This window comes from Falco biarmicus, chromosome 16 (assembly GCF_023638135.1).
Source record: "Falco biarmicus isolate bFalBia1 chromosome 16, bFalBia1.pri, whole genome shotgun sequence".
In the NCBI taxonomy this organism is placed as follows: Eukaryota; Metazoa; Chordata; class Aves; order Falconiformes; family Falconidae; genus Falco; species Falco biarmicus.
The window spans coordinates 2,756,930-2,773,482 of record NC_079303.1 but is presented as its reverse complement, the minus strand read 5'-3'; the positions used below and the strand labels follow the sequence as shown (position 1 = coordinate 2,773,482).

Here is a 16,553-nt window from a genome sequence, read left to right as displayed (position 1 = left end):
GCGTGTGCACACGAGGCTCAGGCTGGCAGGGTTGTCCCAACGCCTTTGAAGGGCTCCGGAGAGGGCTCCCAGGGACGGATCCGTGCCAGCCCCGCGCCGTGGCAGCAGGAGCTGATAAGGAGCCATTCGGGGCCGAAACACCGGGCTGTCTTGCAGGTGATTTAAGTGTGATTCATGGCCCTCCCTCCAGACTCCCTGTGTGATCTCAGGAATCTCCATCTGCCTGTCTTTCCCCATCTGCGTGCCGGGCAGGGGGACAGCTCTGCGCTCACAGGGGCACCGCAGCATGCACAACCCTGGGACCTCCATCAGCTCTTCTTTGCTCAACCAGGGGGCATGCTTTTGGAAGAAAGTAAGATTATATATTTTATTAGGGAGTTTCTGAACATCACCAGCTCACCCCAGCCCTGCTGCTTTGCTGTGGTGCTTCACAACCCAGTTGGAGGCGCGAGACATGGAGCTCAGCCCCTTCACTCCCTGTGACATCGGCAATGCTGCTGTCAGAGGACCTGCCTTCAAACGTGAGATCCACCCCCCCAGTGTAAGGCACTGGTTTAACTGGGAGCACTTGGCTGGAGATCTGTCCCTCCTGAGGCAGTCCAGGCGTGTGCGAGACGTTTGCTCGTCCCCCTGTGCCATCACGTGGCTGCCCGGTGTTTTGGCGTTTTGATTACATACGATACTGTGTATTTAAGGCTGGTTTATGGGTGTTTATACTAATGCGTAAACCTGTAATTTAGAAGCTCGGTTATAAATCAACATTGCTGAAGATCTTGTCCCTTGTGCCTTGAGATCGGTCTCCAGATTTAGAAGACAGGTTAGAGGGGGGTGGGGTGGGGAAAGGAGGACTGTTTAGTTTTTGTCTGGTTATGGTGATAAAGGATCACAGGATGGGATGTGAGCATGTCCCGCTCATAGGTGCGGCAGCTGGACACAGGGATCCACCAGCGTAAGTGAGCAGAGAGTTTCCATTTTGACTCTTAGAGCAGCCGTAAGAGAGACTTGTGTTTACACAGCAGATCCCAGCCCCGAAAGAAATGCGGTGCCACGGCTGCCGAGCCGATGCTTGTGGGAGGATGGTGGCATCCCACGAGCAACATTCTCTGCTTGTGCCAGGACATGGCTGTAAGGACCAGAGCCCCTTCCTGCTCAGCACCGCACACAAAGAGGAGCGAGCAGCTTTCGTCCCCAGGAGCTCCTGGCACAGGCTGGGGCTGGCAGGAGAGCCAGGAGACATCACATTCCCTCTGGTGGGTCGTGGTCCTCTCCTGATACATCCTAATGATGACACCTCTGCATTCATGTTTTTATACAGAAGATTTGTTTATAACTTTAATAATAATTTTTGCACCTTTTCCCCTTTCCAGGCTACCCTAGAGCCTGGCTGTTCTGGGGGTGGTTTTACATTACTGGTTTGATTCAATAGCATAGGGAGATGTGCTGTGAGGTATTGGGGCTGGTTGTGTCCATGCAAGTGCTCTTCCGCTGGATTTCATACCCAAGTGGGCTATGGCAGAGCCAGTTGTCCCTGTTGAGAAGCCCCTTTGAGCTGTGGTGGGCTGGAAGCTGCCTCACCCCGAGCTGCCAGCCCAAGCAGACAAGAGCTGTGCAGACTCTCCTGGCTCCGGGTTCCCCTGTGGCCACCATGTGAACGTGCATTTGAATGTTGGAGATTTGTGTTGGGTGTAACGGGCATGTCTGTGCATCTGTCCTTCGGCTGATGCCAGCCCTCCTGCTCCTCTGGAGAGGAGTGAGTTCCTGCATGGGTTTAGGACCCCGATGCTTTGCGTGGGGCACCCACTGGCAGCAAGCAGAGCTGTGTGGGTGCAGGATGGCTCTGCAGGATGGGGAGAAAGAGCCTTGCCCTTGGCCTCTGCCTTTGGAAAGACCCGGTGTGTGGGTGAGCTCCTGGTTCCCATGCGTGCTGCTCTCCTGGGCTGGCCGCGCTGCATCTGACCTGGCTAAAGCAGACCTGCTCTCGTGAACCTCCACCCTTGGGGACGGTCCCTGTCCCATGAAAGCACCCCAAGGGCTGTGGGTTTTTGTAGGAAAAGCCTAACTAGACCCAGGCACTGCTCTGCATCCTCCTGCCTGGCGTCTGTCCCTCCCCTCCTCTCTGCAGCAAGGCAACAGCGGGTGCCTTGGCTTGGCTGGATGTTTTCCATCACCTCCAGCCCCTTTTATTGTATCTCTAAGGGTTATTAGGACAAAAGGGGATACGAGGGGCTGCAGGGGCACCGTGGCAGGCTGGGAGGACCCCATGGGCAGGATGATCCCATGGACAGGATGATCCCGTGGGCAGGGGGTTCATGGGACCTCACGTCCCTGGACAGGTGGAACCACTGCCACACCGTCCTCCGGGCCCACTCGGGCTCCCAGCCTCATCCCCCGCTGCAGTTCCCTGGCTGGCAATGCCTCTCCTGGCTCAGGGAGCAGAAACACCCTGGAAAAGAGACAGTGCCAGTGGCTCCCAGCGCTGGGATGGTCACGGGGTGTGGCAGAGGGTCCCCCTGCACCCCCAGGCTGGAAGAGGCTCCTGCAAGCAAACAAAAAAACCCACCCTGAATATTTCAGAAAGGTCTTTTTCTTCCCCCCTCCACCCTTATTTCCAGTCCCCCCTCCCAATTCTCCCTTGCCAGCAGCATTGCTCCCCTCTGGTCCTGTTTTCCACCAGCCCAGCACCCCAACAGCCGCCAAGCCCAGCCAGGTCGTGCTATCTGCAAAGTCTTTTTTATTTTCATTTTTTTCCCCCTTTGATATCTATTTTTCCTTCCCCTTTTCTTTTCCACCCAGTGCCTTTTCCCATGCCATACGCCTCCCCCAGCTCCCCCCTCCCCTGGCCACCACCCCAAGCCCTCGGCCGGCCGAGGGGCTGCGAGGTGCGGGGTGGGTCTGGGGGTTGCGGGGGGCTTTGCATTGATGCATTGATCGCCCATGGTCTCCGCCTGACCTCCCTGCTCCCAGGGAAGCAGTCTCCATGGCTACTGGCCCTTCTCCTCCAGCGCAGACTGTAAATTCCTGCAGGCAAAGCCCAGCCTTGGGGGTGCGAGGGGGGGAGCCGGGAAGGAGTAACCAAAGCCAAATAGAAAGAAAGAAAGGCTGGGAGAAAGGCTGGGAGAAAAAGGGCGTTGCTTGGATGGGGCTCTCCTTTCCACTCCCCTTTCTCAGGTCCCCAGCACCAGGGCAAGGCGCCTGCTTCCCCCCTCCAGCGCTGCTGCTCCTGCTGCTGCTGCTCTCTTGCAAAACTGGAATTGGCTGGGATTATTTAAGGGAAGAGAAAAAAAAAAAAAAAAAAAAAAAAAAAAAGGAGAAGGGATCAGAGCAGCCGCCAGAGAGAGGGCGGTAGAGTCCACTTTCCTCCAACTGCCCTGGGTCTCCTTCCCTCACTCTCTCCTCTTTAGCAACACCAAGAGCCCCAAACTGAACCCAGAGCAGCTTTTTCCATCAGTTCAGTTCCCTTCCCTCCCTCTGTCTCACACACGGCAAGAAGAGAGCCCCTTCCTCCTCTTGGTTTCCCTTCGCATGCTCAGCCTCTTGTTTCCTTTAAAGCACTAGAAATCCCCCCTTCTTGCCCCCACCCCTCCATGCAGACTGGGATTGCAATGGGAGCTTTGCAGATTGCTGGATTTTCCATCCTTTTCTTTCTCCTCCACTCTGGAAACACGCTGGCAAATAAAGCCAGTCAAGGTAAGAGAAAATCTTCCCAGCTTGAAGGTTTGCTGTTTGATGTGTGGGTTAGGCAGCCGGACCTCCTCTTTAGGTTTGGGATTTTATACGCAGGCTGGAGAAATTAGCAGCAATAACAACAAATAGTGGAGGGGGGTTTAAACGCTGCTTGCAGATATTCTTGCCTACTGCCTTTGATTGGGATTGGGTTTTTGTAAACTCTTGAATGAGTTGCATTTCTTGCACTTTTTTTTTTTTTTTATGGTTTGGACTCTTATCTGGAGACAGGGGGGTGCAGAGGCAGAAAATTGGGGTGGGCAAACCAGTCTGCACCCATCATAGGGAAAATGTTGCTGTTTGGAGGGGCCTGGGGGGGCTTTGCTGGTTTTGGGGTGGCGGTGTCTGTGAGATGGGGATAACACCCCCGGCAGTGCGGGAGAGGAGGGCTCCGTTGGGGCTGGGCTGCAGGGAAGGGACGGCGGAGCGGGTGTCTAATGCGGGGAGGTCGCATCTGCGTTTGTGTGTTTTACACAGGCGCGGGTTGAATCTCAAATGTTGTGCTATAGGGCTGGAAAACTTCGGGTAGGTGAACACAGCCAAGCCTGAAAAAGACGGGAGCTCTTTCCCTATCTCTAGAAAAGAGAGGTATGTCCCATCGTTATCAACTTCAGGCTTTTCTGTTTCACCACCCCCGTATCGAGCCAGAGTTTCCCCTTCACAAATGTACACATGTAGCTTTATGTATGGTCTATCTATACCTTAGGTTTTCTGTAGCACCTCTATATTTAGCTCAGATTTTTTTCTATACACACACGCAGGAGTGCGCGCGCACACACAAACACACACAGCCCTATGTGCATGATCCTGTTGGCTGTCTTAAAGGGGTTTTTTCTCCTTAATTCACCACTATCTATACAATCTGTTGGTTTTTCTCTCCCCCCCCCCCCCCCTCCCCTTTCCATAGCGCTTAACAGTATGTAAGATTTATCAAAACCAGCTTTGGCTCTTGCTATTGTAGTAGCTGCATGTTTATGCGTACGGCGAGATTAAATAGAGTGTGAATGAAATATAGGAGCACAGGATACATTTAAAGATCTCTTGTCGGCGTATTTCAGCCACGCGCGTGGTTGCCCTGAGCCCTGTCACCGACAAAGTTAGAAGGAATTTCAAGGCTATTGTCTTATCTGTCTTAAAGTGTTTTTAAAACAATAGGCAACTTTTCAGGCGGGCAGTCTGGGCAAGCACGGGGAGATTTTCCAGGGCAAAGGTTTGGTAAGAAAGCAACGTAAGGCTTTATGATTTAGGCATAGAAAGGAATGCTTAGGTTTTTATCCCCCCTCAAATTATCTTGAGTGTATGCATTGCTTTCATTTCTTATCATAATATTTATTTATTAAGGCCTTTTGGTTTCCAGTTCCATTTAAGCCTGAGCCAGAATTGCATTAAAATAGCAAAGTAAAATTCCATCGTGCAGAGACTTGACAGATCCCTTCGGGGAAGGAGAGGGGTGGAGTGGGGGTGGAGAGAGGTGAGCTCAATCCTGCGCCGGGGTACATCACCCGCCATATGCCCAGGACGGTGCTGGCTCCTCCCGGCCCCTGGCAAAGGCACCGAGCAGACCCAGGGGGGAGTCTGGCCACTCTGCAGTCCGGGGGGTTGTGATAGGGAGTTAATCCTTGCAGCTGCTGCTGGGGGTTCTCTGGGTGGTGAGGGGGGGTGGCTGCTGAGGGGTGAAGGCTGGTGCCCGCAGGGATGCGAGGGCTCTGGGCAGGGTTGGACCCGCTCCTCTTTGGATGGGGCTGAACTCGTGGACCCGGCATCACCGATGGCAGATAAAAACGGTGCTTTTGCTAGTAACCGACTATCACCCATTTTTCCGCGTGTATAAGCGTCACTGAGTTCTTCGAAGCCACCCTTGCACCTGGGGCATGCTTCTAGGCTATTTCTGAAAAGCATCAGGCATCGCCTCCACATCTGCGAGGTGATGCCCCAAGGATGGGGTGCACATCACCCCTCCGCCCTGACCGAAGCCTTTGCCCTTTCAGGGGACAGCCGCCCTTGCCAGGTGACTGTCACAGGCTGGGGACGGCTCCTGTGCTGTTGGATGGACTTGTTTTGCTGTAATAACATAGCACCGTGGGTAGAGCTTGCCGACTCGTTTCTCGCGCTGAATTATCACAGAAAGTTTGGTCTGTAGGGAAGGAAGGATTTAGCAGAGCCACCCGCCGGGCCCAGAGAGTGTCTGTCAGAGGACCTGGCTCTCTGGGGGTTTATTGGGGGGCTTGGTTTAGGGCTAGGAAAGCTTTCAAGAGGAGAACTGACAATATAAGTCCAAATAAACCCAGAGAGATGCCCGACGTGTTCATCTGGGATGAGGTCTCCCTGTGGTCCCCATGCCAAGCTGCCCCAACGGACCCAAGCTGCTGCCGACCCCATGGCTCCCCTGGTTTTTGGACAGGTAATGCCACCCCCAGTGCCACCCCATCATCCATCTCACAGCCTGGTGGGCAGAAGAACCGGTGCCCTTGCCCATTGTCTGCTGGCACCGGTCCCTTACCATGCCCTGGGGAGGATGGAGCCCAAGGGCTGGCAGATTTGCACCCTTCTCTCCTACCAGGCACCACTCAGATCCAGCCTTGCCCCCCGTAACTGGGGACACGTCCCAGGATTCACCACTTCTTCCTGCAACCGAATTGTGCATCTCCTCGGATGCTGCCAGGAAAACGGGGCCGAGAGGGAGATGCAGTGTCACCCCGGGGGACCTCAGCACCCCACCTTGCAGCCCCTTGGCACTCCCGCAGCCACAGTCACCCACCCAGCGCAGGGTCCTGAGTGGGACCACGGCCCCAGCGCAGTTCGATGGTCACCTGTGGGTAACACCAGCCCTTTTGGCTGGTGCTGTGCGGCTGCCCCAGGACGGAGCTGGGTTCGGTGGATGCACCTGCAGAGCCTACGCTGCCAGGGATAATTTTTTTCTTTTTTAATATTTTTTTTTAAGGAGTCTAAAATTTTCCAATTGCAGCGTGGAGATGCTGTTTGATTCCCCTCCCATCTCTGCCGAACCTCCTCCCCCTTGGCCTCTGCTTTCCTCCCTCTCATGCATTCACAGTGTGCGACTGTTGTGCCTGTCCCCTCCACCCCTCTGAAATATGAAATGTAAAACTGTAAGCATTTCAACATACAGCAGTTCAAAGGAGATCTTTGACTGAGGGCGTCTAACATGCCTGTACCGAGATTAAAAAGGGGAGGGGGGGGTAGGAAGGAGGGAAGAAGACTTTTTTTGTAACTGCCAACAGGAGTATAAATATTCAGACACCTTGAGTCTTCCAGAGCGGAGATGTATTGCTGTCTCCAAACTGCTCAGGACTCAGGAGTTTTTGCTTTTTTTTTTCTTTTATATAGATTTTTCCTTTGCAGATGGTCACACTGGAGTAATCCATTTAGGAAAAAAATATGCATGAATAACCTTAACCTTCACTTTCAAAATTATAAGTCCCCCAAGAGGCTTTAGGAGAAGCCTGGGATGGCAAATAAAGTTTGCTCTGTCTCGCGGTGCTGGAGGAAGCCCGGCCGGCTGCGTTTTGGCGAGGCCGTCTTCCCCGCTGGAGATCTTGCGATTGTTGCTCCCAAAGCTGAAAACAAACACATTTTTTTAAGGCAAGGCTTGGTCAGCCTGAGAAGCCAAAGGAGCAACAACAGCAGTGACGATTCCCCAGGGAGATGAACATGCTGATAGTGTGGAGCATCAAACCCTCCTTGGAGAAATCACTGCTGAATTGAGCCGAAGCGACCAGGGTTGGCACAAGGAGGTGGGCTGGGGATGGAGGGAGCATTGCCAGCCTAGGGGATGCAGGATCTGCTGGTGGTGGATCCTGGGATCCATCAGAATAATCGTGGCTGGTGCAGGGGATGGGGACCTCAACCCGACTGCCCTTGTGGGAGTGGGAAATGATGAGGGGGGAGGAGGGGAGAAAGCCCCTTCTGGGGTGTTGCCAGCTTTGAGGAAGCAAAACCCAGGCAAGGGATGTAGAGTAAGGTCCAGATATGGGGGTATGGGGCCACCAGGCTGGGAACCCCCCAAAGGTCCTTGCTGCTACTTGTGCATCCTTGTCCTTCAGCAGTGCTCCTTTGTTCTGCAGGGCCAAGTGCTGTAGCTCTTATCTCCTGGATCCCACCTGCTTTTGGGAGAGCCGGGTGGATGTGTGGGACATTGTGGGGCTGGTACAGGGGTCCCCATCATGCAGTACGATGCAGACATTCCCTCTGACCCGACCCAAGCGTGTGTACCCCCGCAGGGACCGCTGGCATGGCATCCCTGGCACGGCATCCCCGGTACGGCATCCCTGGCATGGCAACAAGCCATCACCGAGCACCTGGGTTAGGATCTTGAGTTCAGATGACACAACTTTGGCCAATTTGCAAAAAGCCACTCCGCAGAGCATCTTCCTCCCCTCTCGCCAGCCCTCCCTGTGGGATGCCACTGCCCGCAGCCGTGCCCTGCACCCGTCTCGCCACACGAGTCACCCTCGCAAGCTCCCCGGGTGAACAAATGATTAATAAACTGCACCACAGTGTCTGAGGTGGTTATTAATACCCTGGTAAAAAGAGCTACTGAAGTTATAAAGCTTTAATTTGGCATTAAGGCCAAGTGGAAACTCCGCGTGTCTGCCAACAGCTACACACACATCCCTATACAGACAGGCTGTTAATATATATGCCTATATAAAAATAAAGAATAAAATTAATTTGAAAGAAAAAGCTGAAGCGCTTGCAGAAGAGAGAAAAAGGATGGTGGTTTTGTTTGTTTAGGGGGTTTCTGGCAGGTTTTCTCTGCCCTGTCTCGTCCCCCTCCCCAAATTTATTGGGATTTTCAGCCTATGGATAAAACCATCTTGTATTATTATTTAAAAAAAAAAAAAAAAATAAGGAAGTGAGGAAAGAGCCTCAATCCAGGCTCTAAAAATATACGAGCTGTTGCTTTATCCCCCCACTCACTTTCACGTTTCGCTGGCGGCGTGACACCGCAGAGCAGGGCACAAATATGGGACCTGGGTGCCCGCAGGCTCTGCCACCGCCTCCCGCACCGGCCTTGGTCACAGCCCTTCGCCTTGCCAGTGGGTGCACGCCAGTCCCGGGGGGTTGGTTGTCCCCCTGCTTTTGGCACGCTCGAAATGGCAGTGGCGTTGAAACCGTCTGCCTCCGCTGCCTTTGAAATGGAGAATAAAGCTGCAGCTGGAGCGGAACGGGGCCCAACAGCCAGCGCTGGAAAATCCCACCCACAACGGAATAAAAAACATTGCCCGAAGCGCGGGGCGAGCGCCACAGCCTCCTGCCCTTTGCCGCAAACCCCCCGGCGTGGTGTGGCGGCGATGCCGAGGATGCTCTTGCCCTCTGACGGGCCCTAATTAGCCCCAAAGCGCAGCAGGACAGGGAGGTGGGGCTGGGCAGGGAGCGGGAACCGCTGGACGTGGGCAAGACCTTGGGTCCCTGGCAGCACTTGGCGTCTTCAGCAAAATTAAAGTTCCTGCCTGGCACAAAATCCCCCAGTTCTGGGGATTTGGGGCATGATGCACCGAGTTGTGCCAGCCAGTTTGGCTCACTTCAGGCAACTTTGGGCAAAAAGGGGCATCTAATTATTTGTGCAAGAAGGGGAGCAAGGGGCTGTAGGGATGCAGGGATGCAGGCAGTCCTGCCTGGCAAACCCCTCAAAAAACCCCACCAGGATTCAGAACTTGGACTTCAAAAGGTCTCTGCGAGCAGGGCAACGGGCCGGGCAAACCCCAGCGAGGAGTGTACAAGAGCAGAAAGGGATGGGAACATCAATAAGGATTTTTTTTAAAAAAAACCTGCTCTTTGCTTGGCTTGAAAATGAAATCCCTCGCACCTTGGCGGCAGCTGGGAGCACCTGCAGCACGGCTGCAGGCATTTTTTGGGGTGGAGAAAATTCTCCTGCGGGAAAAGTGGGCTGTCCCAATGGCAAACCTTCCCTTTCGTGGGAAAATGCCACTTGTCTTGACAAAAAAGCAAGAATTTAGTTTTTCAGAGGGCTGTTTTTCAATTCACTACATCATTGCTGAAGGATACCTCTTAGGAGCCAAAATTTCAGCATTCTGAAATTAGGATCTTTGCCAATCTTGGGATGGCTCCTGGAGTGCTGAAGAGGGTATTTATTCACTCTTCCCACACACACACACACACACACTTTCTTCCCCTTTTTTTCCTTTTTTTTTTATAATCCTGTAACCTTTCAGAATGTGTCCAGCTTTGGAAAAATTACAGAGTGGCAAATTTATAATGTTTTCTTTTGTACTTTTGCTGCTGTGTAATCTTTCCAAAGTTAGAGAAGTTTTGAAGTTACAGAATGGAAAGAAAAAAAAAAAGATAGAAAAAAATAATAATACATGTGTGAGTGGGAAAGGCATGGCATTGTGTTCTGCCGTGCAGACACTGTTCATTGTCTTGAGCTTGAGGGCACAGGAGAAAAAAGAAATAGAAAATAAAACCCCCCAAAAAGTGAGATTTCTGGCAAGAGGCTGGAAAAATTTCAATGATGTGAGGTCTGATGGATGCTTCATGTTTTGGGTGGTTTTAAGGGCAGGAGATGGGTGTCGAGGGATGGTCTGTACTGTCTGGGTGCTGGCTCTCACCTGGACGTCAGGGTGGGTGCCTGGGTGCTGGGACCCGGCAGCTCTCCCCTTGGCACTGCTGACTCGAAGCATCGAGATGTGATTTATAATGCAGGGGGGAGGCGCTGAGGGGGTCTCCAAACCATGTGGGGTCAGGACCAGCATTTGCAGATTCAGGCGATCTTGGACTCGGCATCAGCGTCGCTGCTGTCACATCGCTGCCTGCAAAGTGGCGAGTGCTCCGTGTCCCCCATGCGTGTCCTCCCACCGGTGCCGCATCCCACCCAAAACCCCAGCGAGGGGTGCTGGAGCCAGAGGCAAAGCTGCTGTAGGCTGTGATGCCGCACTCACCGGTGATGGAGCCACTTTTGCCGATGACGAAAGGCTTTTTAAGCCTGAAAACGTGGTTGGGAAGGAGTGAGCTCTGCACTCCTGTGGCTTTGGCAGGTTTTTTCCACCAGTGATTATTTGCACACACTTTTCAGTCTGTAGGACAGGGCCTTTGCAGGTGGGTCAGGGGTGCGGTGGGGCAGCCGTGCCCCAGGGTGGGGATGGGGTTTGCAGCCAAATGTGCGGTTTGGCTGGGGAGGAACCAACCCAGAGCCACGCTCAGCTCCCCGAAGGGACAACAGCCCCCACCGAGTCCCCACGGGAACGCTGGCACAGGGTGGGCTGCGAGCTTCTCCCCGGGGATGCCATCTGGTGCTGGGGTGGTCGCACCGTGGTGGCAGCGTGGCTGGTGCCAGGGGTGCTGGAGGTGACAGTGCTGGCTAGGAGAGGGGTGCCAGTCCCCCGTGCAATCCCTCCGTCACCCCCACCGCAGTGGGTCAGCCTCCAGCTGGTGATTAATGGCCCAAGGGAGGCCGTGGTGGCCGCGGGCCATGGCTAATGTCAAATAACAAATATGAATGCGGGCTGTAAATATTTATACAATGTGCAGGCACGTGCCGCCTCCCTGGTGCAAAGTCAAAGCTCTCCTGCCCCTGGCTGGGTGACTCACATCTCCCAGCAAAAAACCACCGGGGTGGCCGGCAAAGGGCTCAGGCCAGCGCTCCTGTGGCCGTGGCCCCCCTCTTGGAGGGGCTGGTGGGGCTGCTGCCCGCCTGCGGCTTGCAGGGATGTTTCATGTCTTTGAGGAGTTCCTGGAGCTCTTCACTTCTTGGGCCTGCTGAAAAACAGCTTTTTAAAGGCAGCTGAGAGCTTTGCAGCCTGCGGCTCCTCTTTATGGGGTACAGGGATGCTGGAGGGACCCTCAGATCCTCCTTCCCTGGTGAGACCCTCCCCATCCCGAGGGGAGGCAGTGGAGATGGACCCCCCCAGGAGCAGCACTGATGCTCCCCATGTGTCTGGGGAGTTAGATGAGGGAGCCTGGGGTGCTGTGGGAGCCCTGCCCATACCTGAGGGGCTGCAGGTGATGCTCAGCCACCGCCTCCCCCACCCCGGGGAGCCCCAGCTGCCTTACACCACTGCCAGGCATTGACAGCCGGAGAGGGGGATGTGCCCGCTCTGGGGCACCCCGCCTCCCTTATTGCCTGCGTGGGGAAGGCAGAGGGCAGCCAGGTGAGCAGCCTCTTGCTCAAAAACCTCCAGCCCACGGCCTCCTGCCATGCCAAACCCTCAGGCATCACCACCTGAGGCCATCACCAGCGTGCAGTGCCCTGGATGTGATGCTCTGGGTACCACAGCGCTGCATCCTGCCTAAGTGGCTAAGGGGCAAAGGGGGATGGGGGGGACGTGGATTTTGGCTGTGTCCCCAAGGAAGCCTTGATGTTTTTCCCAGTTCTCCCTCCTGCTTCCCGCTCCCGGCTCCCAGGTTTATTTAGTGCGGTCCCTGCTAATTCATGCACATTCCTCTGCGCCTAAGAATAGAAAGCGATGACGATTATTTGGGTGACTGGTCGGCTCAGGAAGCGGCTAATTGGAGACAGAGACTTTCACCTCTGCCTGGGCTGGCTCCAGCCTGGACTACGGGCACCGGAGCCGTGTTTCCTATCATCAGACACATGAAGGGGTCAGGGAGTCTCAGGGTGGCTTGTACGAGAGTGGGGACACAGGTTGTGCTGTTCGGGAGTGTGTCCCACAGCGAGCCCATCATCCGTTGCGTCAGGGCTGGGTCCAGCGAAGCCACTAAGGAGCACAGCACCAGCGTGGCTCCTTCGAGCCTTTCTGGTTCGTGGGCCAGTTGAAGAGCCAGAGGGCTACTTGGTTTCATCACCTGGGGTGGTGGCTCCTGTGGGGAGATGGGGTAGAGCTCCCCCCAGCTCTCTATATCGCCCCCCCCTGCCTCTCCCCTTGCAGATGTGGACGAGTGCGTGGAGGGCACCGACAACTGCCACATCGATGCCATCTGCCAGAACACCCCCAAGTCCTACAAGTGCATCTGCAAGTCCGGCTACACAGGCGATGGGAAGCACTGCAAAGGTAGGCACGCCGCCGCAGCCCCAGCCCCTCCGCCTGCCACAGCCCCAGTGGATCGCCAGTGATGTCCCCGGCCCTTGCAAAAAGGCTTCTTGTTTACCCCAGCCCATTGCTAAACCTTTTATTCCCCTTTTCTGCCCCAAAATCCTGGCTTCGTGACCCTGCATGGCGTGGGGATGGAGGAGAATGTGACTGTCCTTGCTGGTGGTGGTGGCAGCCGTCATGGTCCCTCCCCTGCTCTGCAAAGAACTGTATTTGCAGACAGGGGCTGCCCAGTCCCAGGGTGGGGCGGGTCACCTGGGGCTTGTTTTAAACAAAGTTGAACTTTTTTTCCTGCAGGATTTCCAACCCAGAGGCTGCAGAACTGGGTTAGCAGATAAAACATGAGAAGCTTAGAAATAAGATAGAGGATAGAAATGATATAGATATCGATGTAGATGTAGATGTAGATATAGGTGTAGAAGTAGGTGTAAATGTAGATATAAATGTAGATGTAAATGTAGATATAGATAGAGGTATATGCAGCTGAGTAGGGCATGGAAAGAAAACGGGCTTCTGGGAGGAACAGCAGCGAGAAAGCAGGAATGGGGCAGGGGAAAAATTCCCGGCTGTGCTAGGAGTGGGTCCGGGGTCGGGATGGGCTGAGTACAAATAACAGAGGGATTAAAGCGCGCTCCAGGCACAGCAAGGCTTCGCCATGGAGACCAGCTGCTCTGCCCACGACCCTTGGGGAATCCCGTGTGAGTCCCAGCATGCTGCCCTGTGCGAGGCTCTAAGACAGCGGGTTAGCTGGAAGTCCAGGCTCTAGACTGGGGAGGGTAGGCATGCTCTCGCAGGGTGTGGAGGGATGCTGTAGGTGATAACGGAGCTGGGGACCTGCTGAAATAAGCAGAGACCCCAGGGTACAATGTCAGCTGGGATGCAACCATGCTGGAGATGGGGAGCAGCACCAGTGCAGCGGGTTGGCTGTGCTCAGCAGCCCTGCAGCTCTCCTCCCCTCCTCTCTCCCTAGATGTCGACGAGTGCGAGCGAGAAGACAATGCAGGCTGCGTCCACGAGTGCGTGAACATCCCCGGCAACTATCGCTGTACCTGCTACGATGGCTTCCGCCTGGCACACGACGGCCACAACTGCCTGGGTGAGGGATGGGCTCCCGGCGGGATGCCAGCGTCTCACAGCCACTTGACAGCTCTGGCACCTTGGGAGCAGCCTGCTGGCTTTCTTTGCCAGGCACCTCCCGAGCTCTGACCCCGCCAGACTCTTTGCCAGGGGACCATGGTGGCACTGCAGAGCACCAAGCCAGCTGCAGACATGTCCCACGCCACAATGGCTTGCCGGGGGCAGGATTGTGACCCATTGCACAGCAGTGATGCCAAGGGAAGATGCTCCATGCTGGGAGAAAATCTTGCTCCATGGGTCCATCCATAGACTGGGGGAGGCCAGGGTGAGGCGAGGCTGGGAGGGTTGGGTTTGGGGATGCTGGGCACGAGCCACAGCCTCCCCACAGCCGCATCCTGCTGCGGCCAGCAGCCGGGCAGCAGCTCTGCTCTGCTGCCGGAGGCAGGACCAGCCGGTGGGGCTCACCCAGGCCCTGCTGCTCGCTCAGCTCGTGCTTGAGGTCAGCCCTGCACCTGCCAAAATAGATGAGTTAATAGCAAATATGGTGGGGATGGGAACCAGCGAAGGGACTGGGTAAATAATCCCTGGGCCAAGACAAATCCAGCATGTGCCTACGGAGCAGCCATGCATCCTCCCCGCCACTTCCCACTGCCCCAAGCTCCATCCGGCCGTGGCAGAGTCAATGCTCCCAGCAGACCCCCGGGGCCAGCCGGGCTGCCCGCGCCCCGGCACCCGCTTCCTCCCGCAGCACCCACGGGTGGGATCGCCAGGGCACAGGGCTGCCTGCCTTCCCTCCGCTTGCAGCTCATGGTATTTTCTAATTAGTGTCTGCAGAGGGGTCATTAATGAGCTCATCATTGGGAGGAGGAGGAGGGGGAAGGGATTATGGACACATACGCTTTGCATTAACCACCATCACCAGGATCTGTGCAGCCTCCTCGGGGAGGGGGGAGATTTACACAGCTGGGAGGAGGCGCGGGCGGGCGGCTCTGCCTTCCTCTCCCGCAGGAGGATGAGCCCAAGAAGAAGAAAGGAAAGCCGGGCTCAGTGAGCCACAGACGTCATGTGTTTACAGAGTTGGGTGGGAGGGGAGAGAGGTGGCTGGGGAGCAGCTGGGTGAGGGGGCACCTTGGCGGGGCAGCCCTGGCTCCCCCCTTGAGCCTTTCCTCAGGCTCATCCCAGAATCTCAGCCACGTTGCTTTGCCGTAGGGATGGTGCAGGTTTATCCCTTCAAGCCCATTTTACAGATGAGGATGCTGAGACCTCATGCTGAGATGGGATGGCTCAGCAGCTGATCTTGGGGGGCAGCAGGGATGAACCGTGGTGGAATTTTCCCATCCTCCCCCCGCCTCCCCTTGCTGCCTGTGCTTTGCCCAGCCTGCTGGCATCCCTGCTTAGCCAGAATAAAAAGAAGCAGAGCAAAGCGGAGGGTTATGCCCATGCCCTGCTGGCACTGCGGGCAGTGACTGAGTTGGAGGTGGGTTAGGTTGTGTGCCCACCAGAGCCCACCAGCCCCCACATTGCCCACCCTGGGCGACCTTTTGAACCAGGACAGGAATTTGAGCCCCCATCCTGACACAGGCCCTGCTGGCTTCTGCCCATCTCCCTTGCATTTAATAAAACAGGTATTAGAGCAGCGGAATCTCGTTTCAGCCATCGGGTTTGAACGGCTGCCTCCTCATTTTTGTGCAGAGCTTGAAGGAGAAGTTGCAAGACGTTAAGCCCTTGTTATAAGTAGGGGGATTTGAGGAGAGTTATTGGCATCTGCAGGACATAGCTTGGCTGGGATGAGCCTCAGAGGAAGCTGCAAGCCTCCTGCCATCGCAGAGGACATCCCTTTTGTGTCTAGCTGCAGCCTGGCTGCCAGTCCTAGCCTGCCCCGTGGGTGCCCGGGTGTGAGATAATGTTTTTGACACCTCCTTTCCAAGGTAGCAGGTTTGTGGGGTGCTCCTGGGCTCCTGTGGCAGTTTCCAGCTGGAGCCACAGCCCTGCTTTGATTTCTGAGCATCCCCTGGGGTTGCAGCATCCCCCAGGGCTTGCCTGGGGCTGGGGCATGGTGCAAGGCACCCACGCTGCTCGGGCACCCATCTGCCCATTCGTCCCTTTGCCCAGAAGCAAGGGGCTGTGTTGCGTGCTGTGCCGCTGGGCACGGAGGGCAGTTCTGGGAGCCCCCCCCCCGGTGCGCTTTGTCACTGAGCCACTATTCCAGCGTTTCCAGTGGCCGATGCTGGCAGGGCTCAGCTTTCCCCTCAACTGCTGGCTCTGCAATGCTCGACTTCACAGGAGGTTTTCTTTGGCACAGGGCCCCTCACTCCCCAGCCCGACGCCGTCGCTTGGCCCCGGGGCCATGGGGCAGGGGTGGCCATGGCAGAGGTTTGCCTCGCTGCCTGAACCAGGCATCCTCCTTGCTTTGGCACCTCAGGGCACTGGCTGGTTCAGCTTGGACCACTGTCCCCAAAAACCCTCTGGAGAGAGTAACGGGCTGTTGCTCTTCATTCACAGGGATTTGCCGGGATGGAGCCGGAGCAGCCCAGGGCGGGGGCATTGCCACTGCCACAGGGACACATCTCGAGCCCTTTCCAGCCATGGTTTGTTAAACCAGAACAGGCACAAGGGCAGCAGAGCTGCTGGGGATTTGAGTCCCCTTACAAGCAATTATCTCTGCTCTGGGCTAAGGTTTCCCAGCTCCCCCTAATGAAGTGCAGGCATCCCCAGCCAGCAACA

At 55.6% G+C, this 16,553-nt stretch overlaps 1 protein-coding gene across 1 annotated transcript in view; it reads left to right on the top strand.

Moving 5' to 3' along the window:
• The first annotated feature begins 3,584 nt into the window (after positions 1 to 3,584).
• Positions 3,585 to 16,553, top strand: part of SCUBE3 (signal peptide, CUB domain and EGF like domain containing 3) — a 38,913-nt gene continuing 25,944 nt past the window's right edge. The window contains exons 1-3 of the mRNA XM_056361378.1: positions 3,585 to 3,687; positions 12,591 to 12,713; positions 13,723 to 13,848. Coding sequence (XP_056217353.1) covers positions 3,585 to 3,687; positions 12,591 to 12,713; positions 13,723 to 13,848 — 352 coding nt within the window. The remainder of the gene's footprint in view (positions 3,688 to 12,590; positions 12,714 to 13,722; positions 13,849 to 16,553) is intronic.